Consider the following 23,845-nt stretch of genomic DNA (forward strand, 5'->3'; position numbering starts at 1 on the left):
CACAGAGTATCAATAGTGTACGTCTGTTAGTCCCAGTCTCCCAAATCATCCCACCACCTCTCCCCCTTGGTGTCCATAAGCTTGTTCTCTATGTCTGCATCTCTATTTCTGTTTTGCAAATAAGATCATCTATACCATTTTTCTAGATTCCACATATGTGTTAATGTACATTATTTGTGCCAATTTCTTGATGGATGGATATAAGGGGCCTTTATTCTTTGACACATCGATTAACTTCTGGGAATCTAGCCTATAGAGAACACATCTAAACAGCCACAACAAAGGATCAATGCAAGAATATGCTTATATCCCACTGATGATGGGTACGTCAGTAGAAATGCATTATTGGTAGAAGTTTGTTTGGTAACTGCTATTTGTTTTCAGAAGTGCAGGACTCTCCCTAACAAACATAGTTGGGACCTAACTGTTTTTCTGGCTTAGGAGGTTGTTTGAGCTGAGTGATTAGCCTGCTCTGGGTGTACAGGTGTCTAACCTCACTACTTGACCACTTCAGTGGGAAGTTAAATTCACGCAGCTAGGCAACCCAGGGCATTCCCTTTTGGAAATTCCTGCCATTCCGTGCCTCCCTCCCCACCCCTCCAGAAGTGGTACAGGCTACAAGAATGACTCTAAAAGGCAGAGTTAGCATCAGTCAGAGGCCTTGAGAGATTTTTAGGGACTAAGATGTGTCTGTGACTAGGACGCACTTCTGGTTGCCAAGGGGAAGTTGGGTGGGGTAACGATGGATTTGGAACTTGGGTTTAGTGGATGCAAACTACTGTATGTGGAATGAATAAACCACAAGACACTGTGTAGCACAGTGAACTATATTCAATATCTTGTAATAAACTGTAATGGAAAAGAACATGAACCATATATCTATTTATTCATATATATATATACACACACCCCCCCATGTGTAACGGAATCACTTTACTGTACAGTAAACATTAGTACAACATTGCAAATCAACTATACTTCAATAAAATACATTTTTTTCCAAAAAAAAAAAAGAAGATGTGTCCATGACTGTGTAGAGGACAATATTGTCTTACACTTACCTGAATACGTTTACTGACGGTATTGTAGAGATTAGTTTAGAATCTAAAAGAGACAAATGGTAGCGGTGCAAAATGAGAAGTTGTTGGCTATAAAGATTCCAAATGGCTTTCATGTTGTAACAGCTATTCATAATCTAGAAGGTGCTCCAGGCTTTGTCCTGTTCATCTAATAAAAGTGAGTCCGCACATGGCTCAGCTGAGCATACACACACACACACACACACGTCTTTCTTTTCCTGTAACTTCCTCAAATAAACTGACCTGCTTTCTCACACTTATGCAAACAATAATCCTCTTCCTGCTTCTAGCATTTCCACACTTAATGCTCCGGTCCTCTCATGCACCCCTCAATCTTCATGTTACTAAAAACACTCTTAATACGTTAAAATATGGCCAAAGTCATTTTACCGCTTCTGACTTTGTATGACAACCTTGGCAAGCATAAAAGGCTTTTATTTTATTTTATTTTTTTTTTTGCATAAAAGGCTTTTAAACTCTACTCTACTCACTTTTCTTGCCTCACCTCCTTCATAGCCCTGGCCCTCTCTGTCCCACTTCAAGTTCAGAAATTACTCACTTTTCAGGAATGCCATTTTGTTAATTCTGACAAGCTTTTGCAAACACCATGCCATTTACTGAGAAGGCTGGCTGGACGTTTGCACCTGCCCTTCCCCACTGCCTTCCAGGAAAGCATCACTTTCCTTAGGAAACCTTTGCTCTTTTAGCTTTTCTTTTCCCAGGCTGCCCTGGGAGCTGGTGTCAGTGGCATTCCACACTGTAACAAAATTTCCTCAAGGGACCACTGTGAAAAGTATCCCAGACTTCGGCATTCATTGACTTGCAGTACATCATTACTCAGTGAGTGAATGTTATTATTTTTATCTCTGGATCCCTAGAAACTTCTGGTGTTTCCTATCCCTCCACTGCCCTAGGTCTTTGATGACCTTTTTTGCAGATAGCACTGTGATCCAGAAAATAGGAATGGAAAACAATCTTGTGGGTGTATCTGAACAAAGCTAACATATTTTTCCTTTTAAGATCTTACTGCTGAATGTGGAATAATCCTGAAATTAAGGTCAGCTCCAGGTGATTGTTTATATCAGCTGTCAGATTGCAGAATAAAAAATGGCTTTTATATATTTGATTTTTATTGTTTTCCAGGGCAATGTCACTTTCTCCTGCTCCGAACCACAAATTGTTCCCATCACATTTGTCAACTCCAGCAGCAGTTATTTGCTGTTGCCTGGTACTCCCCAAATTGATGGGCTCTCAGTGAGTTTCCAGTTTCGAACCTGGAACAAAGATGGTCTCCTTCTGTCCACAATGCTCTCTGAGGGTTCGGGGACCCTGCTGCTGAGTCTGGAGGACGGAACCCTGAGACTCGTGATTCAGAAAACCACAGGACGTGCAGCTGAAATCCTCACAGGTACCGTCTGCTGACAACTTATAGATCACTTTCTTATTCAGCCAAGTCAACACATGCTTGAGATTCTGGCCAACACACACAGGCTCCAGCTCTCAGGGATGTGGGCTAATCGGTCTTCACAAACTTCAGGTTTGAAGATCCAATGTTTTTTTATTCTTTAAAAAAAATTATATTGTAGTATACTTGATTCACAATGTTACGTTAGTTTCAGGTTATGCCAAAATGATTCAGTTATACATATACATATATATATATACACACATACATACATGTATGTGTGTGTGTATGTGTGTGTGTGTGTGTGTATATATATATATATTCTTTTTCAGATCCTTTCCCCATCTAGGTTATTATAGAGTACTGAATATAGTTACCTGGGCTACACGCTAGGTCCTTGATCATTATATATAGTATTGTGTATCTGCTAATCCCAAACTCCTAATTTATCCCTTCCCCACCCCTCCTACATTTTCCCTTCGGTAACCATGTTTGTTTTCCAAGTTTATGAGTCTGTTTTTGCTTTGTAGATTTTTACATTTGTGTCATATTTCAGATTCCACATATAAGTGACATCATATGATACCTTCTTTGTCTGACTTACTTCACTTCATATGATCACCTAATCTTTAGCTATGAAGATTGGAAAGCACTTCCTTTTACAGCAGTGTAAATTAGGCCCTAATATGTGGCAATATGGAACAGAGGTATGAACCATACCCTGGCTCTTCTATCTGCCTCTCCTTTCACATGGAGCCATGAAATCGTCTCCCTCCTTCTCTACTTGTTATATCACTGTCCTTCCAGAAACAGCATGTTCACTTAGTGGCCAGCACTTACAGAGGTCAGACTTACATGCGGGCATTGGATGCGAGGCCAAGGCAGGTGGCTAGGTCAATGAATCCTCTGAGAAGCCTTCCTGGCTCTACAGTTTGAATCAAACCCCCTTTCCTGGGCCAATATCCATTCCAGATTACATGATATTGCATCTTTCTTTAATTTAAATATCTTTCTTCCCCCACTGGACTGTGAGCTCTATCATCCAAACAAATTAGAGAAATTTGAGTTAGGGAGCAAAAGACATAATTTAATAGTTAAGATCAGGTCAGACTATGGGAAAGCTTCAGAGTCAATGGATGAACAAAAAAAAAAACCCACTGAACCTCTGTAAATGACAGAAGAGTCTGGGTCTGCAAGTCAGTCAGGAGGTTCCAAAAGTGACTCTTCCCCTGATTAGTCTGTGGCCCTAGATTAAGTTCCTAACTTTGTCTCCCGTGTAAGAGTGTATTAGGTACCGACAGCTGCATAACAAATTATGCCAACATGTATTGACTGAAAACAGCATGCACTATGTCTCCATTTCTGAGTCAGGAATCCAGAGGCCCCTGACTGGGTGGTTCTGGCTACAATCAGCTTGTTAGTAGGGGACGGTCGTCTCAAGTTTCAACCAGGGTTAACCCTGCTTGCAAGCTAACTCACATGGCTGTTGACAGGTCTCAGAAGATCCAAACCTATCCCCATGGCCTTTCCAGAAGGCTGCCTCATTGATAGGGCAGCACTCTTAACCCAGAGTGAGTGGCATTGGAGAGAGCGAGAAAGAACCCTCAGGACAATGCCGTGGTGTTTGTGTATCTCAAAGCAAGAGCAACTTTCCATCATTTTCAACATATTCTGCTCATTAGAAAAGAGAATAAATCTAGCCCTTGCTCAAGTCAAGGGGATTATACAAGTGTTTACACGGCAGGAGTCATGGGTCATTGGGACCATCTTAGCATCTACCTGTAACAGGAGACGGAAGAAAAACCTTTATGTTACAAGACTGTGATGCTGATTGAAAATGAAAGTGTTAGCCACTCAGTTGTGTCCAGCTTTCTACAGCTCATGGACTGTAGCCCGCCAGGCTGCTCTGTCCATGGGATTCCTCAGGCAAGAACCCTGGAGGGGGTAGCCATTCCCTCCTCCAGGGGATCTCCCCGACTCGGGCACCAAATCTGGGTCTCCTGCATTGCTGGTGGCCTCTTTACCACCTGAGCCAACATGAGTTTAAATGGATCAAACCTTTGGCACAGTGCTGAGAAGCTACTAGGCAAGTTTCTCTTTCTCCCACCCCAACTCAAAGTCTCTGGCGAAAATAGGCCTCACTCCTCAGAGTCATAAAAACTGAGTGAATTTGCACACTCCTGGGACTTATATAAAATTTCCAAGATTTCCAGTCATGGGAGGTGAGTTAATCTCTTAGAAACATACCAGTTTTCATGTGTAGAGTTAGAAAATTTAAACCTCCATCCTTATGTGAAGAAGAAAAATGGTGAGCCGGCACTGGACTTTTTCTCTTTAATTGGTGAGATGGTTGAGTGCAGAGACTTGTATGCCTCAGGTCAAAATGCAGTTTTAATAAAGTACAGGCCCCAGTGGCACTTTGCTCTAAAGCATTCAGGTGTTACCTGTATTATTAAGCATGTGTCAGTCCATTAAAATGTGTTTATGACTGAGAGACAGGCTGGTAAAAGCTGCCCCATTACCTAGGTACAGAGGGAGAAAAAAAATCATTGGTTATTTTTCACCTGTCTCTCGAAAGGCTCAGACAAGAGAAGAAAGTTTTAAAAACATTCTGATGTCTGTCTCAGGAAACTTGTTTGCCTCTTTTCCCAAGAGTTTCCTGAATTTTGGAAATTATGAATTTCTTTCTCTTTCCTTTGAAATGGATCAAGGCTTTCTGTCTCCTGGTGCTTTTCTATCCCAGGTAAATGACAGATAAACAAATAAACAAAAAAAGCAAAAAAGCAAAGCTAGTTCTTTCCTCCCTTGCATTTCTGAGGAAACTTGTTTTCCAAGTACTTGAGATTGTATTGGCTTTGTCAGAAGTGAAAATCTCATGAGAAACTAGAAGATAGTAAGTGCTGTTCTGGTAATTTTTGAGGGCCCTTGGGACTACCCTTGACACATGGTCCTCGGTGGAAATTAGAAACTAGACCACATTTTATTAGTTGAACAAGGAATCCAGATGTTTAAAGATTTACCTGAGATTAGTTCGGGTGTTTCTAATGTCCTGAGTCTAAAAGGGAAGCTGACCCCACAGAAAGGGCAGATCATGGATGCCTGGCACATCACTACCATTACCAGAGCTTCATATGGTGTGCATAGCTTTGGGGAGGCAGACTATTTTGTGCATTTTTGCATTGAACATCAGGAAGAGAAGTCCAAACTAAGTCATTCTCAAAATAGAAGGGCTCTGAATTTATTTGTTCTAAGGGATGAAGTTTCAGGAAGATGAAGGACAGTAGTGCAATCCCTCCATTGTATTCTACTTTGATTTCTATTTTTGTCATCTCCTTTCTTGAAAGCCTTGTGCCTGTGGATATGAGGAAGAGTCGAGGGCACCCTTTCACTGTGATGTGACAGTAGAATCAAGAAACACTGTGGTTCTCCTGAAGGTCAGGCATCATGCCAGGACCTTCTCATATAATACTACAGAAAAAAACTCAAGAAACATGTGAAGTGATTCTTAGTTTACCAACATGCATAAGAGAATATTGAGAGTCAGAAATTAAGATCTCTTGACCAAGAAGGTATTCAAGCTCAGGCTTTTTCTTTGCACTCCTGGGCCAACAGTTTTCACACTGTATCTTGCTGACTCTTAACATTTATTTTTTATATTGTCAGTTGCTTGAAAGTGAAAGACGCTCAGTTGTGTCCGACTCTTTGCTATCCCCTGGACTTATAATCCACAGAATTCTCCAGGCCAGAATACTGGAGTGGGTAGCCTTTCCCTTCTCCAGGGAAAGAAGGAAAGGTCCTTCCCAACCCAGGGATTGAACCCAGGTCTCCCACATTGCAGGAGATTCTTTACCAACTGAACTATCAGGGAAGCCCAATATCACTTGCTTAAAGAATTCAAATATAAAGAAACTCTGCTTTAGCTGAAAGATGAAATGACAATAGGCTATTAAAGAAAGTAGGCTGCATAGGATCTAAAGTTGACTTTTCCTGAAACATTTTACTTGGTGGCCCCCTCAATAGAGAGATTTGGGGATTAGATGGGGTTGACAACAGATGATGAATCCACTGTCTTTGTAGACATTAGCTGACATTGCCTGTATACAATTATAATGTAAGTTATGCATACCTAACACGCGTGCTACTGTCCATTGAGTACATGTGACATAATTTTCTCAGACCTTTTTAAATGCTCAGTGCTGATTCCTTAGTAAAATTATCACATGATTTTATGTACATCACGTAAGTACAAAGGGAACTGGGCTTTCCAGGAGGTGCAGTGGTAAAGAATCTGGCTGTCAGTGCAGGAGACACGGGTTGATCCCTGGGTCAGGAAGATCCCCTGAGTAGGAAATGGCAACCCACTCTAGGATTCTTGCCTGGAAAATTCCATAGACAGAGGAGTCTGGCAGGCCACAGTCCATGGGATCGCTAAGAGTCGGATGACCGAGAACACACGCAGTAAGAGCCTAGATGCTTCCAGAGACTTTGCCATGCACGGGACAGGCTTTCCCATATTCATGTCGCCTCTGCATTGCAAACCCCAGCGGGAACTCTGGAGGCTGAACGGGAACGGGGAGGAGGCTTTCCCGGAGTCCCCCTGCCAGGTGAGGGGCATCGTCTCCCCCTTTAAGAATCAGAGCAGCCAACTGCGCAAATCTTAAATACATACACACCCGGACCTCCTCCTTCATGCATTTCAAACCCCAGCTCCTCACCGCTTCTCCCCAGGAACCGCATGACTTGGGGACTACGTTCTCAGGTCACACCTGATCCTGGAATGATTGACAACAGATTCTATTTTTAAATGCAGGATGGCTGCCATTTTAAAAGACTCTTAAAAACATGCTGAGGATGTAGATGTTATTGTCCAGACCAGTCTGGATGACTAAGAACAGGAGCTTGTGTAAAAGTAAAGGAGACCACTTGGCTTGATCAATGCGGAGTGTTTTGAATTGCAAGTGAAACATTAAGTCATCTGAAGAAAAGCCGGCACCACTATAATTATTCTGCAAGTGGCCTGACATTTCAATGTTATTTTTCTTGTGCTGATGGGAGAAGAATGGGGACCAAGAATAGAAAGAAAGAGATCTGGGGGCTTCAGTCCTGAAAATTGGAAATGTGTGTGTGTGTGTTTTTTTTTTTCCTGCTCTGGTGCCCTTCAAAACATCAATTTCCCACTGAAAAGCTAGTCTGGGCAAAGTCCTTGAACTCAGGCCTTAGCATCCAGGACAACAGCCTCACTGTGTTCTGCATAGATGCAGAAGGTGAGTTTTATTCTGTTAGACCACACTGTACTTTGTAGCTTAAGGAGAGAACTGGTTTAGAATTATTTAAGTTCCTTCTAAACCTTCATGAGTTCCTGAAGCAAAACAGGAGGTCAACCATGTCCTCAAGGAAATCATCAACTCCAGAGTCTTCTTTTGACAGTGGAATAAGTGGCCTTAATTACATGTATTCAGTAGGGCCAATCTTGCTGCCAAAGCTGACTTTTCTCAGCTCCTCACATTGTGGTGCGTTTTGGGGAGGAAGAATGGTGAACTGGCCTTCTTTCATATAGTGACTTTTGTGATGAGATGCTTGAATATCCCAGAAAAGTCCTGCATGTTTTTCTTTGTGACCCATATAGAATTAGGTGCCAAGGATCTAAATCTGAGAAGTTGTGTTTTGTTTTATCAACCATCTTTAATTCACACTAGGATACTTTATATGTGTCAGAGTTATCAGGATACATAGGACTTTCAAACAATGTTAGCAGAGGAAGAGTTGTAGGTACCAGACCTACTGCTTGTGAAGAGAAAACAAGACAGTCATAATAAGGGTCTTTTAAGGTGAGATAGACTTTGTCACAGATGAGAATTTTTATATGTTTGTTTCACTGCAGAAAATAGAATAAACCCCATTAAAGCCAAATGGCAGAGAGGCTTTTCATTAGAGAATATTCTATCCAGAGCACTTAGCTGCACAGTCCACTGCTTTGATGTACTAGAGGCATCAAACCCAGGGTGGAATTTTCAGAGTAAGAAATGAGTCTCCGCACAACTGGGCAGAGCCCAGAAGATGGGAGAGGGAATCTTCAGACAGAGATCTCAATCTTGCAACAGGGACCTGCAAAACGATTATAAGCAGGGAAGACAGAAGGAGAAAACCAATCACCGGGAACAGGACAAACCCTAGGCCAAAAGACACATGATGAGCAAAGATCCGGAAATCAAACAGATGCTACAGAATTGCTTTCAGTGGAGGCAGATGGCTTGCTGGAGAGACAATTTCAGGTCATTCCATTGAATCCTTACATACAAGTAACAGTGTTTGTTCAGCATCCTCAACCACCTTATGTTTTCCAGTAGTTAGACACCAGGCATTCCAGAATCACTAATTATGAAACAATTCCTTCTAATCAATCATTAATTTTCTATATTTAGAAGGATGTTGGGGCTGACTTATTCTTTCTATAGCTGAACATAAGATGAAATTTTAATGGCATAGGCTTTGATCCACAACCATCATGGATATTATTGGATGGTTATTTAACATTGCCTTTATTTAAATTAAATAAATCTCCCTAGAGCTGTGGTCCACATCATCTCATTTATTCTTTTAGGATTTATCTCAATTGACATTTTTAAAAGAAACCTTCCCAAAGCCAACCAGCTGCCCCACTATCTAGCCTTCTGGTTCTTCTCTTTCGTAGCTTTGGCCTGAGTGTGTATTAGTTTGCTAGGACTATCATAGCAAAGCACCATGTATTAGGAGACCTATCGGGCTTCCTCAGTTGCTCAGTGGTGAACAATCTGCCTACAAGGCAGGAGATGCAGGAGATGCTGGTTCAATCCCCAGGTTGGGAAGATTCCCCTGAAGGAGGAAATGGTAACACACTCCAGTATTCTCACCAGGAAAATCCCGTGGATAGAGAAGCCTGATGGGCCCCAGTCCATAGAATCACAGTCAGACTCACTCTGTTGGAGACCTATCAGAAATTTCCTTTCTTCCAGTTCTTGAGGCTAGAAGTTTAAGGTGTGGTCAGGGCTGGTTTCTTCTTGGTTTGCAGAGGCTGTTTTCTCCCTGTGTCCTCACAAAATCTTCTCTCTCTCTGTGCCCACCTGTGTCCTAATGCCCTCCTCTGGGAAGATACAAGTCATATTGGCCATGGGCTTACTCATAAGATTTCATTTTACCTTTATTACTTCTTTCAAAGTCTTATCTCTAAATACAGACACATTCTCAGGTATGGGGAGAGGGCTAAGACTTCAACATATGGATTTGGTGGGGGGCACAATTCAGCTGGATAGAAGGTGTATTATCAGACATAGAGACCAGATTGTGATTGCCAAGAGGGATGAGAGATGGGGGAGGGATGGATTGGGAATTTGGGATTAGCAGATGCAAACTACTGTACAGTAAATTCTCAATATGTACCTTCAAATTGTCAACTTTCAAAGATGAGAACAGTTTGCAATTATCATACTCTACTACTGTACTTTTCAAGGTACTGTACTGTAAGATTAAAATTATTTTCTTTATTTTTCTGTTTGTTTTGTATGTTATTTGTATTTTAAAGTATTATAAACCTATTACAGTACAGTACTATATAGCCAACTGTGTTATTTGGGTACCTAGGGTTACTCCGACTTATAAACAAATTGGATTTATGAATGTGCTCTCAGACCAGAACTCATGCATATGTACGGGACTTACCTGTATGTAGAATGGATCAACAACAGCGTCCTACTATGCAGGACAGTATTCTCTATTCAGTATCCTGTGATAAACCATAAAGGAAAAAGAATATGAAAAGAATGTGTGTAGGTGTTTAACTGAATCGCTTTGCTGTGTAGGAGAAATTAACACATTATTTTAAACCAACTATACTTCAGTAAGATAATTCGTAAAAAATAATATATATTAATCATGTACATGCATGCGTGCATGCAGTTGTGTCCAACTCTTTGCAACCCTATGGACTGTAGCCCGCCAGGCTCCTCCGTCTATAGAATTCTTTAGGAAAGAATACTGGAGTGGGTTGTCATTTCCTACTCCAAAGGATCTTCCTGACTCAGGGATCAAACCTGCATCCCCTGTGTCTCCTGCATTGCCAGGAGGATTCTTTACCACTGAGCCACCTGGGAAGCCTGTATTAATCATATATCTCTATAGTTGGTTACTTAATGTTTTTGTCACCATGGAATGTAAGGATTCATGGGAACAACAGCACTGCCTGCCTTGCTCACCACTATTTTCCCAAGGCCTAGTCTAACACCTTGTTTATAAGAGGCCTTCAGTAACTATTTGTCTTATGTATAAGCAAGCATCTGAATAAATGAACTACTAGAAATGACCTCCAAACCATTTCTGAAGGATTTCATTTTAACAGTGGAAAAAGAGTTTACGATGGTTTTTAGCCAACATCCATGTTGCGACAGTTCTATGAGGCACTAAGTGTCAAGCCCAGGAATGAGCTATACTCAGGGGAGATGCTAATTAGATAGAGGCCAGTGGGGCTCCCAGAGGTGGGAGGTGGCAGGGAGAGCTGTGTCATGAAGATGAAAGTGCTCACCCTGCTGATACTTACCACCAGATGGCTGTTATCTGCAGCCCTGGAGTTTGCAGAGCGCTCCCCAAGATTGCCCTTTTTCATAGAGTCTGTTTGTGTATCACCGCCATCTGTACATCAAATAAACGCGATGACTTTGTGAACCTCACCCTCTGCTTCAGTTAAGCTGTCATTAATGCCTGTGTTTTAGCTAAGATAATGTTGAGAAAATCCCACTGGTGAGGGCAAACAAATATTAGTGGATAGCCACAGGGCCATGACCATCTCACCAAGCTGTCTGATGGAGCCCATAGTTCAAGTTTCAGAAGAGAAGCATTTGATAAGGCACTCCACTTTATGTGAACTGAGAAATGCCATTGCCTTAGCTTCAAGATATCAAGCAGAGGTTCGGAATATTTACTAAAGGAGTGATCTTGTGGGCCTCCATATCTTTTCAGGTCTCAGTAATAATGGCAGAAATGTTTTATTTCTTAGCTTACTCTACCTTCTTCTTCAGCTTGCTCAAAAGGGAACCAGGGAACTGGATTTGTCTAATAGGGAAATAATCTCATAGTCAAAACTGTTGTCATTTCCTTTAGTCTTTCGTGTTTTCTACTTTAAGAATTCTCTCACATGATTCACTTTGCCTCCACCTGTTACTGAATGCATGTTCCTGTGTCTGATGCACAATGAGGCCAAATGATACCAAAATGTTGGAGTTTGGAGCAGACAAAGGTTTACTGTAGGCCCAAACAAGGAGCACAGGTGGGTCGTGTCCCACGAAGCTTCAAACTCCCAGAAGTTTCCAGCAAACCATCTTTTTTAAGGCCGAGTGAAGGAGGGGTGTGGTTGGTTGCTACAAACTTCTAGGTGTCGGGATCCACTGCTTCTGCAGCTAGCCACAGAGGCCAGGTCGTGATGTTCCCGTAAACCTTCACAGCACAGCTGTTATTCTCTGTGAATGGAAAGGTGTCACGCCTTAAAGGTCAGAACCTTGAGACTGGACCATCCTGTGTATTTCAGGCTACAGGCAGTATTCTTAGCTCGAAGTAAAACCAATAGAATACAATGGTTAAAGTAAAAGAAGCAGATTTAGTATGGAGTCAGATTTGTTCTTCCCTATTACACAGTTTAGTTCAGGAAGCTTTTGTAGCATCTATGCTCTGCTGGTACTGTACTCAATTCTGAGGGATTGAGGGGGGATTGGCCTCCGAAAGCTCATAGGTGCTGTTGAAAGGGGTAGTATAGAGCATTGATAATGCAATAGGACAGATGCTTAGGACTCAGTAGGAGCATAAGAGAAGAGGGACCAGGAAGGCTGAGAAAGTGAAGGCTTCCTAGAGGCAAGGGAAGCACAGCTCGATTTTGAAGAATGAATAGAATTTCATGAAACAAATAAGGAAGGGAAGGATGTGCCAGTGAGAGGAGAGAAACCGGAGGAGGTCTGGATGTCTAAGACTCCACAGGTGGCCTAGTCACAGATACAAAGAAGCACAGGCAAAATATGAAGCATCGTTTTGGTCAGGGATGCCAAAGTCCGGGCTGTCTCCTAACAGTGACAGGGAGGAGCTCCTCCTCCTGGGGGCTGACCTTCATAACAAGCATTCAAGTCTCTCCTAGAGACACTGCGTCCTCACCGTCGCTGTGAACACACCGCAGTTTGTATCTGACTCCAGTGTGAGTCAGACCCAGCTCTTCTCCTTCCAGATGCTGACCCAAGGTTCTGCGGATCCAGGTGATCTTAACATGAGCCAGCCTTTCACAACTAGGAAAGGTTTAACCTATGATTTATGGTCCAGGTGCCAGGAAGACCCAGCTGCTGACACTTGGCAGTGGAGAGTCAGCTGGTCTGACACTCAATCAATCAAGTAACGTTTGGAGAGTGCAGGGTGTTGCTCTGTTGATACCGAGGGGAACACCAAATCACCATGCAGACTCTGACCCCCAGGAACTTTGAATACTATCAAGGAGATTCCACTTACAGAGATGGGTTGTTAATTAATGGTGCAAGGCAGTACATAATATGAACTAAATGAATAGATCAGACAGTGGATATTTTTAGAATCCAAAAGGAGACATCTCTATGTACAGATCTGGCCTAGGAAAACTTGCTTTTTTCATTTCCTGCTCTATTAACTTACTGTTTCAACCTTTCAGTTCTTTTTATGCGTCCTGTACTATGCTAGGTGACTGCAATAGGAAGTTAAAAAAAAAAAAAAAAAAAAGCTTCCTGCTCCTAGAGGTAAGGAGAGGAAGTACTAGGACAAAATCTGGGCATTGGAGGATAGTGAGGTGAAGTTGAATAGTCAGAGAGCTGGGAGAATAGCATTCAGGTGAGGTGGAGGGTGGAGGAAAAGCACCAGTTAGCTTAGTGCATTCACTAGGAGCATAATTAATACACCAACCCTACTAGAGTAGAAATGTGTGCAGGCATGCTGAGAAATGAGATGGCAAAGACAGATGGGGACCAGATTACAGAGGCACCAGGTGTCAAGATAAGTACTTGGCTTCCATTCTCTGGGCTCTGTTGACCCACTGGAGGGATTTTTGCTGTAAGTTTTAATAATAATCTTACTCTTCCAATACTTCAACCTAGCAAGCTGTCCTGTACCCGAAAGAGATCAGGGGCTGGGAGAAAGAGGGAACCCATCAGAAAGATTCCCGGCTCCCTGATAGGGGATGGAATCAAAGTTGAAGTGGAAATTTGAAGAAATATGTGAATTTAAGTCACCAGATGAAGGAAAGGGTTAATAGAAGTTGATAATTGATGGATAAATGGTATTCAAGAAAAAGAGGACAGAGGACCTAAATTGTGGCATAATGGTGCTAATAATTAGAATATGCTCTTTTATGATATGATTGACATTTTAAGACTGCCTTATTCAATTATTTAGATATTCCCCACTTTGTTCTCTCAAAAACTGAAATTACCTTTGAATTGTTAAGTAAAGGTTGGTATGAAAGGATACAGAAAAACAGCTGAATTGAGTTTTCTGCGGAAGATAAAGCCTAGAAACTTCTAAGTCAAGTCAGGCAGTTGTGTCTCTGTTTTACAGATGAAGAAGGAGTTGAGAGAGATTAAGAAATCTGTCTAAATTGTTAGAAATGATAAGTGGCAGGGCCTTGAGCAAGGGGCCGCAGGTGAATAAAGGCAGTGGGGAGACCGTCAATAGGTTATTTCCAGGACTGGAAATCGAGGCTTCAGGACTGTGCCCTGGCCTGGACCATAGCTCTGTGTATCCCGGCGTGGCTCTGTGGCTGATGGTCAGAGGTGCTGGGACAGACACGTGCCTTCAAAGGTTCTGTCTTCAATCCATAAAGACAGACCCTGAAATCAGATGAAGGCTGAAATGCAAAGACCTGTTGGGAACTGGACTGAGAATGAGAGAAGAAAGGGGGTGAAACAGACAGAAATCAAGTGCCTGCTTTCTGAAACTTGCAACCTCCAGTTATTCCTTGAAACCAGTGATTCTCAACCAAGGGAAATGTTCCCGTCCCATCCACCCTGACCGCCCAGTCCCACATTTTCATGCAGGGGACTTCTGGCAGTGTCTGGTGATGACTTTGTTTTTTTAAAGCACAAACCTAAATGTACAGTCTTTCAGCATGGCCAAATAATGTGCTAAGTATATTCCCCTAGTGGCTCAGACAGTAAAGAGTCCGCCTGCAATACAGGAGACCTGGGTTCCATCCCTGGGTCGGGAAGATCCCCTGGAGAAGGGAATGGCCACCCGCTCCAGTGTTCTTGCCTGGAGAGTTCCTTGGACAGAGGAGCCTGCAGGTGGGCTACAGTCCAGGGGGTTGAAAAGAATCAGACACAACAGCTACTAACACACAAGCATATTCATATACATTTTATTTTTGTAAAACTCTGAGGTTGGTGGTGGTATTCTTTTTTCCCTTTATTCATTTTTAATTGCCTTATAGGTGATTTACAACATGGTGTTAATTTTAGGTATACAGCCAAGTTACATATAGTATACATACATACACACACACACACACAAATATATATTCTTTTTCAGATTGTTCTCCATTATAGGTTATTGCAGGGTATTGAATATAGTTCCCTGTGTCTGCTATATAGCGGGTGCTTGTTGGTTGTCCTTTTATATATCATAGTATATATGTGTTAATCCATATCTCCTAGAGGAAAACATAGGCAGGACATTTTTTGACATAAATTGCAGTAATGTTTGTTGGATCCATCTCCTAGAGTGATGAAAATAAATGCAAAAATAAACAAATGGGACCTAATTAAACTTAAAAACTTTTGTACAGCAGAGGAAACCATAAACAAAATGAAAAGACAAGCTACAGAATGGGAGAAAATATTGGTGATGAGAAGGGGTTAATTTCTAAAATATGCAAACAGCTTATATAACTCCATGTCTGATGATGTTTTTGGTGCTGGGGATGGGGGCATCCCAGGAGTCAGGGATGCTGCTAAACATCCTATAGAAAAGTACAATACAGGACACCACACCCCCAACAAAGAATTATCCAGTCCCAAATTTGAGAAATTCTGCTCCCTCCCAAGGCAAGACCTTACTGCTAAAAAAAAGATTCAGGCTGTTGGAATACTGCTTAGCCACCTTGAGTCTCAGTCTTAACAAGTGTGAACTATTAATTGTTGTGAGGGTCTCATTATAAAAAGGTATTAAAAACACACAAGATGCTTGGTAATGATATTTATCTAGAAAAATAAAATTAAAGTAGAAATGGGCCAAGGTCAGATCTAAGTGGACATTTTGAGAAACAAAAGTTGAACTGTGCTTTAATTCAATAGAAACTTGAAGTTCCATGAAAGGAGGGAACTAAAATTTGAACTCAGTCTTGTCAAAGGGAAGGTTGCCTTGTGGGAACAGAAGTGGTGCAGTTACTTAGGAAACATTGAAACAGTTCCTCAGAAGGTTACATGTGGAGAGACCATATATGACTCAGCAGTCCGGCTCCTAGGTGCACACCTAAGAGAATTAAAGACTTAAGTCCACACAGAAATCTGTGCGGGAATGTTCATGGCGGCATTATTCATAACATCAGCAAAGTGCAAGTGACCCCAATGTCCATCAACTGGCAAAAGGATAAACAAAACGTGGTCTGTCCACACAGTGCAACAACATTCAGCCATATAGGTAGACAGATAGACTGATACAAATAGACGGATACAAGCTGCTACCTAGAACGAACCCTGAAAACATTATGTGAAGCAAAAGAAGCCAGTACAAAAGGGAACATAATGTATTATTTCATTTATAGGAAATCTCAGCAGGCAAGTCCATAGAGACAGAAAGCAGATTAGGGTTGGCACAGCTGGAGGTGGGGGACTCAGGCGATTGGAGACTGAGAGCTAAGGTTACAGCTTTCTTTGGGGGTTCCGAACATTTTAAAATTAATTGTAATGGCAGCCTGACTCTGTGACTATACTAAAAACACTGAATGGTACTTTTTACACAGACAGATTGTATGGTCTGTGAGTTTTATCTCAATAAAGCTGTTTCAGAAATATAACTAAATAAAAGTAAAGTTGAATTCCACAGCAGAAGATAGAGGTGGTGGTAACTGGCCGTAAGAGTGATTCCTGGAGCAAAGCAGGGTTCGCTCTGCAGTGCGGAGAGCAGAGAGCGCTCAGCCGGGGTGCCCAACAGCCTGGGTGCCCAACAGCCTGGGTGCCCGACAGCCTGGGTGCCCGACCCCTGGGTGCCTGACAGCCTGGGTGCCCGACCCCTGGGTGCCCGACCCCTGGGTGCCCAACAGCCTGGGTGCCCGACCCCTGGGTGCCCAACAGCCTGGGTGCCCGACAGCCTGGGTGCCCGACCCCTGAGTGCCCAACAGCCTGGGTGCCCGACAGCCTGGGTGCCCGACCCCTGGGTGCCCGACAGCCTGGGTGCCCAACAGCCTGGGTGCCTGACCCCTGGGTTCGAATTCTGGCTCTGTCCCCACAGTAGCCACAGGACCCTGGCAGCCTCTCCAATTCTGTTTTAGCATGTGTAACATGAGGGCCCTAAAACTTGGCTTCTGGGAATATTGTGCGAATTAGGAATTACATATTCAAAGTGCCTAGCTCATTGTAGATATTCAGCACTGGTAGTGTGTATTATTAGCTGTTTTTACAATTGGGCCGTGTTTCACATTTCATCTGCAAGTTCAGTTGCAAAGATGGAAAGTGTCTTTTTTTTTTTTTTTTTTAAATGAAGAAAACCTTCTAAACCTCTTTAACCCTCTCAGTGATAGACCTTTTATACCATTGCCTTAGGCTGAATTCTGGAACTAGGAAGCAGTTACTTTCAATAATGAGGGGAGGAGGTGGGGTGGAGGGAGAAGTGGAAAAGAATGAAAACATTTCCTCTCCTTTATCTCAGCCTAAACAGTTTGATGGTATTAAAAAATAATTCCAAATGTTGCACATGTTTTTAGAAACTTTACAAATTCTAGGACTTTACATAAGAAAAGGACCCGTGATTCTCTCATTCAAGCTAGTTCCTGTGTTTTCTGTTTGTTGTCAGTTTTAACAAAATGGGAGCAAAACCCTACCTGCTATATTTTACTTACTAGGATATCACTACCACTCTTGGAATTATGATTTTAATGACTACATTGTATTTCATATTATTATTATTAATTGTAGTGAAACTTTCATTTACAGTAGTGACAAAGAAGGTGAAATACTTTGGATTTAATTTGACAAGAGATGTGCAAAACCATACAAGAAAAATGTTCAAACACTCATGAAAGGCACTGAATAATAGTTGGACAAATGTAAAAACGTATCCCATTCTTGAATGGATAACAGCATTATAAAGATATCATTTCTCCCTTAGTTATAAATTTAATATAATCTCTGTAGTAACATAACAGTTTATTTTATGGCATTAATTGCATTATACTAAAATTCATATAGAAAAGCAAACATTCAGGGTTGTATTCTGTATTATCGAATATAATACATTTGATTTACCTAAATTATTGCTGTTGGAAATATTAGCAATTGTGAATTTTTGCTATCATAAATGATATTATAAACGATGTCATGAACTCTTTTCACCATAAACCTCGACTGCAGTTTTATTATTATTTTAGGATTGATTCTTTGAAATAAAATTCGTGGAAATGAGGTGTTATATTTTTAGGGTTTTTGATACTTGTTGGTATACTGCCTTCTAGATCTAGAAAGAATATACCAACCTTTGAGATTGCCTGATTCCTCTATATCCACTATAATAAAGTATATATATTTTTTCTATTCTTTGCCAGTCTGGGAGATGACAAATATCATTTAATAGCAGAAGTTTTATGTTTGTTATCATCCAACAATCACTGCAGAACCCAAGTCCCACCTTTTAAGCCTTAGCTTTTAAATCACCCCAAAGTGGCCCTAAAAATCCTTTACTTCTATGCCCAGAGGAATTTCCCCAAGGAGGTTCCTCTCCTCAAAGGCAATGCTTTCCTGTCCCCTTCATTGAAAATTTCTATTTTTCTCAGACCTGTTTATCTTAGAGAAGTTTCTGGAGGAAAGTAACCTGATAGAATTGATTTTCCCTAATTTGTGAATAATTAATAACACTTAAACCTGTACCTTTAATAGACTGTTCTTAAAAAAATAAACTTTGAAGAGGCTCCAGGGGTGTTATTTTGGATCCATTAACAGAAGGAGGGGGGCAGAGAGCCCAGGGAGAAGGGGATATTTGGAGAGAGATCTGCCACTTCACTCACCTTGGAATCTGTGCCCAGGTCAGCTCTTCAGAGCTGGTCTTGTTTTTCTTAGCTTCTTTCTTTCCTCTTTTGAAACCTCTCATGGATTACTTCTCAACTCAGGCTGCACAATTGAATCTCTGGGAATCTTTGAAACTTCCAAGGCCTGTGGCCACCCCGTAAGTCTGCCTTAATTAACCTGGTGTGGGGCTCAGGGACCTGTCTTTTCAAAAGCTCCCCAGGTGATCCCTTTGTGTGGTCAGCAGCAAGAACCACCATTCGCATAATTTTCCTGTAAGAGCTAAGATTTCACACAGGCTCCCCCTGCAGGGACTAGGGACCTTGTAGGGAAAGATCAAAAGAGATCAAATCAAAAGGAAAAGCAGACCAGAAAGAAAAGAAAAAGAAAACAACTCACCAACCCAGCAAACCCTTCTTGAAACCTAAAGCTTTTAAAGACAGATAGTGACCTGCGGAAGAGTGGGCTCCCCAAGCCATAACATGCAAGCTGCAGCCCCAGCCCCAGGTCCAGTCCTGCCTCCAAAGTGAGCACAGATCTTCCTCAGCCCAGTGCCTTCTGTCCGGTGACCCGACGGTGCGTCTGTCCGGTGACCCGACGGCGCGCCTGTAACGGTGGCCCGAGGACGCACCTGTACGGTGACCCGACGGTGCGTCCGTCCGGTGACCCGACGACGCGTCCGTACGGTGACCCGACGGTGCGTCCGTACGGTGACCCGACGGTGCGTCCGTAAGGTGACCCGACCGTGCGTCTGTACGGTGACCCGACGACGCGTCAGTACGGTGACCCGACGGTGCGTCTGTAAGGTGACCTGACCGTGCGTCTGTACGGTGACCCGACGACGCGTCAGTACGGTGACCCGACGGTGCGTCTGTCCGGTGACCTGACGGCGCGCCTGTCCGGTGACCCAAATGGCGCGCCTGTACGGTGATCCGACGGTGCGTCTGTACGGTGACCCGACGGTGCGTCTCTCCGGTGACCCGACGACGCGCCTGTACGGTGACCCGACGATGCGCTTGTCCGGTGACCCGACGACGCGCCTGTACGGTGACCTGACGATGCGTCTGTACGGTGACCCGACGGTGCGCCTGTAGAGTGACCCGACGACGCGTCTGTAATTAGACGGCACCCTCCCTCTGACCTCTGTCTGTATCTTCTTCCCTACTGTGTCCCTAACGTTTAGCTGGGCGCTTAGAGGATATTTTTTGGTGGCTCAGATGGTAAAGAATCTGCCTGCAGTGAGGGAGACCTGGGTTGGATCCCTGGGTAGAGAAGATCCCTTGGAGAAGGGAATGGCTGCCACTACCAGTATTCTTGCCTGGAGGATACACCATGGACAGAGGAGCCTGGTGGGCTACAGTATGTGGGGTCTCAAAGAGTCGGACGTGACAGAGAGACTTTAACTTTTTTCACTTTAGGGGCTATTTTTACCCTATCTGACTCGCTTCTAGCCTAGTCTATGGCTTACCTGAAATGAAATCTTATCTGTTATGCAGAGGTATTTAAATTGGTATGCAAATGGCAGTAAAAGGAGTAAAGACCCACCACTGGCCATGCTGCCCAGCGCCCCCCGACAGAAGTCACATGTTCAGTACCAGGAAACCCCTGACAGGCCCTCTGCCTCATTAGCAGAATCCCTGCTGCTGGACCCCACTGGCCTTTTGGGGGAAGCAGGGCCTCCAGGCTGAGCAGCTCCTGAGTTCTCCTCTCCGCCCCAGGCAAATGTTCAGGGCTGCAGTGAACGCCGGCTGGGAGGGAGCTGGCCCTTCCATCTGGGTTACTCGGAACAGATGGAGCACAGCTGCCCCCGTGTATCACAGCTGGGCTTCCCGCCTGGTGCTGCAGTTGCCCGGGGGCAGCTTCTGTGGCCATCGGATGGCTCAGGGGCAAGGGCTCTTTAGTAGGCATTCTGAGAAGCCCTGCAGACCGCTGGTCTGATTTTCAGTGCTTTCCCCCCAGCTGGTCTCTCAGGGACTCTCCCAGTGGGCAGTATAAAGACTGAGCTCCAGAAATAGCTCCTATCCGTCCCTGCCTCTCCATTTTCACAGCTGCTGCTTTGCCTGAGACCCCTGTCATTCTGTCCCCCAGGGCCTGTGCCCACGTCAGCCCCCGCCCCCAGCCCATTTTGCTTCCGTCCTTGCTCCTTCTTGTCCCCACCATCGGCCACCAGCGTCTCTGATTGCGTGCCTCCAGCCAGGCCATCCCCATGCTGATGTCGTTCTTGTGTAGTCACTCAGTTGTAGCTGACTCTTTTGTGACCCCATGGGCCTGCTAGGCTTCTCTGTCCGTGGGATTTCCTAGGCAAGAACACTGGAGTGGGTTGCCATTTCCTTCTCCACGGGAATCTTCTCAGCTCAGGGATCAAACCCTCATCTCCTGCATTGGCAGGTGGATTCTTTATCACTGAGCCACCAGATTCTAGATCAGTGATTTCATTCCTGGCTGCACATTAGAATCATTCAAGGGACTTTTAAAAAATGCAGATGCCCAAGGTCCCTTGCCCAGAGATTCTGATAGAATCTTGGGTGAAGTGTCCTCCAGGATTCTTTGTCCCAGGACAGTGGTGAAACTCGTCCCCAGCCTGGTACACGAGGCCCCTGGGTAACCAGACGCTCTTCCTGTCTGCCGTCCTGCCATCTTGTACGTTTCATTCCAGACCTTAGACTCTCTGGCTCCCGGAACTCTTGAGAAATGAGAAACTCTTGCTCAGTTTTCACAGCTTCCTAAAATTGTCACCACTTTTTCTGTGAAGTAATTTTGAGACCCTTATATTGAGTCAGGTCTTTCTTCTGTATCCCTGTACTACTGATTCACCCAGAACTGCAAGTCGGGCTGTTGTCTGCTTGCTTCTCTAAGCCACTAGCCTGCAATTCTCCAAGGACAGTATTTTAAGCCTCTTTGCCTAAGTCTGTTCCGTCTAATTGTGGATTATCCCAGATGAAGTGACTGTCCACTCTCCCAAATGCAAGGGTGAGGGAGAGGCATGCGTTTTATGGTTGCTGTTCTGTTTTTTGTTTTAGCAAACATTATTGTCTACCATGTGACATGGACTTTCCTACAGGTCCTACTATATTAATAGATATAATTCTCCCAAGAGCCTAGAAGTACAATCATTCTCCCTATTTTGCAGGTGAAGAAAACTGATTCAATGAGGAAAGGCAGGTAACTTGGTGCATAGTAGGGTACAACACATGTGTGTTGAGTGAAGAAATGGGTGGCTCTCTGCTCTGGTTATAAACACATCTTTGTGACCAGACTAGGTATTAGGACTATGTTTCTTTCAGTGAACACTTTGCACAGACTGTGCCTTAATAGATGATAAACATTTTGTAGAAGGGCTTCCCTGATGGATCAGATGGTAAAGAATCTGCCGGCCAATGCAGGAGATGTGGGTACAATCCTTGGGTCAGGAAGATCCCCTCCAGAAATGGCAACCCAGTGCAGTATTCTTGCCTGAAGAATTCCAGGGACAGAGGGGCCTGGCGGGCACAGCCCATGGGGTTACAGAGTCAGACACAACCGGGCGAGTAACACTAACAGTTTTGTAGGAAATGGTTGAAACCCTCGTGACTAATTCCCAAGGCACTTTCCTCAACAAAGGAGGCTGGCAGCGTGGTGTAGTGTGAGTCAAAAGCACCCAGGGCAAAGGAACAAGAGAGAGATGTGCTGTAAACAAACACCCACTATGCCAACAGCCTGCTTACCCTGGGAACTTTCCTGCCTGATCTCAGTGGGTCCCTTACCAATGATACAGAGTAAGAATTATGTTTACAGGAGATAAAACCAGAGCTTGGGAAGGCAGGTGACTCAGCCAGTGTCACATAATTAGTTAAGGAAAAAGACTGGAATTAAACTAGCCTGTTATCTCCCTTTCAACAGAAGGCTTCTCTGCCTGGTGTATCATTGGAATCTCTAGCTTTCCTCATTCACTTTTGTCTTTAAAAGCAGGTTTATTTTACTAAAATATATATATACCATTTTTAGAGAAGTGTGAGAAAACTAAAATTGCCTATAATTCTACACTACTCAGAGATTAAAAATCACTGGGAACATTTTGAATTTTTTCTTTCTTTTTTTTTTATCTTTTGACTCTGAATTTATATATCAATAAGTCAATAAATGTTTTCTATAGCTTTGTAGTATATGAAGAGGTTTTGCCCTTTTTTTCCAAACCAAACATATTAGAAGTGGTTAAGCAACCCCCTTTATTTTAGGCATAGGTGAGTTGGTTTTATAGCATAGTACATTGTGAATGTCTGCTCGAAGCTCCTCCCAGCTTGCCGTTTCTTCTCAGTGTCCCTCGGCACCTGAGATGAAGGACCTTCTCTGCATCGTTGCCCTTTCTCTAATGAAAACGTTAAGCACAAAAGCCATGGCAAGGAGCGGCACCTCACAGTCTTTTGCATTCCATCTCACCGACTTATTGTCCAAGTCAGGGGTTACTTTTTCCCAAGTTCCCAGCAGAACCAGCTGAGATCTAGGCAACTGAAGGCCTGAGTGGAAAGCAACTTACAGGTTTTAATGGCCTTATTTCCATTGTATTGATAAAAAGAAAGGCTCTTGGGCAGAAACGTGTTAACTGTACTATCTGTTTTACTGCAAGCATGCAGGCTGAATACTGTGGATAGTTGTAAGGTATCTGATAATCCTCTTCCTAGGCTCTGAGACCTAGGTTCCATGGTTCAGCTCCCATTTTAAAAAGAAAACAATAGAATTAAATGGTAAAAAGAAGAAGATGACTCCCGGGAAGCAGCAAAATGAAGAGAGTGTCCACTCTAAGTATGTACATGGACTGCAGCAGGCAAGGGAACTTCCCTTACTCTTTGCAAACCTGCCGAAGTCAATCATCACTGCCCTTGCCCTCGCTGTGTCTTTGCAGGAAGGGACTTGAATGACGGCCTGTGGCATTCGGTTAGCATCAATGCCAGAAGGAACCGCATCACTCTCACGCTGGATAACGATGCAGCATCCCCGGCTCAGGACACCAGCAGGATGCAGATTTATTCTGGAAATCGCTACTACTTTGGAGGTAAATTCCCCAGCTTTTGAGGTTGAAAAAAGGAGGGAGGGAGAATGCAGTGGGCACTGATTTCACCACAATGATTCTTTCTGTGTCAAAT

At 43.4% G+C, this 23,845-nt stretch overlaps 1 protein-coding gene across 2 annotated transcripts in view; it reads left to right on the forward strand.

Moving 5' to 3' along the window:
• Positions 1-23,845, forward strand: part of CNTNAP5 (contactin associated protein family member 5) — a 995,558-nt gene that overhangs the window by 543,154 nt on the left and 428,559 nt on the right. The window contains exons 8-9 of one of the 2 annotated variants that reach the window (XM_043894748.1): positions 2,223-2,487; positions 23,605-23,754. In XM_043894748.1, the coding sequence (XP_043750683.1) occupies positions 2,223-2,487; positions 23,605-23,754 (415 nt within the window). Of the gene's footprint in view, positions 1-2,222; positions 2,488-23,449; positions 23,505-23,604; positions 23,755-23,845 lie in introns of those variants that run through there. The other variant, XM_043894749.1, reaches the window with a different exon arrangement.

The sequence above is a fragment of the Cervus elaphus genome, chromosome 33, assembly GCF_910594005.1.
Source record: "Cervus elaphus chromosome 33, mCerEla1.1, whole genome shotgun sequence".
NCBI lineage: Eukaryota > Metazoa > Chordata > Mammalia > Artiodactyla > Cervidae > Cervus > Cervus elaphus.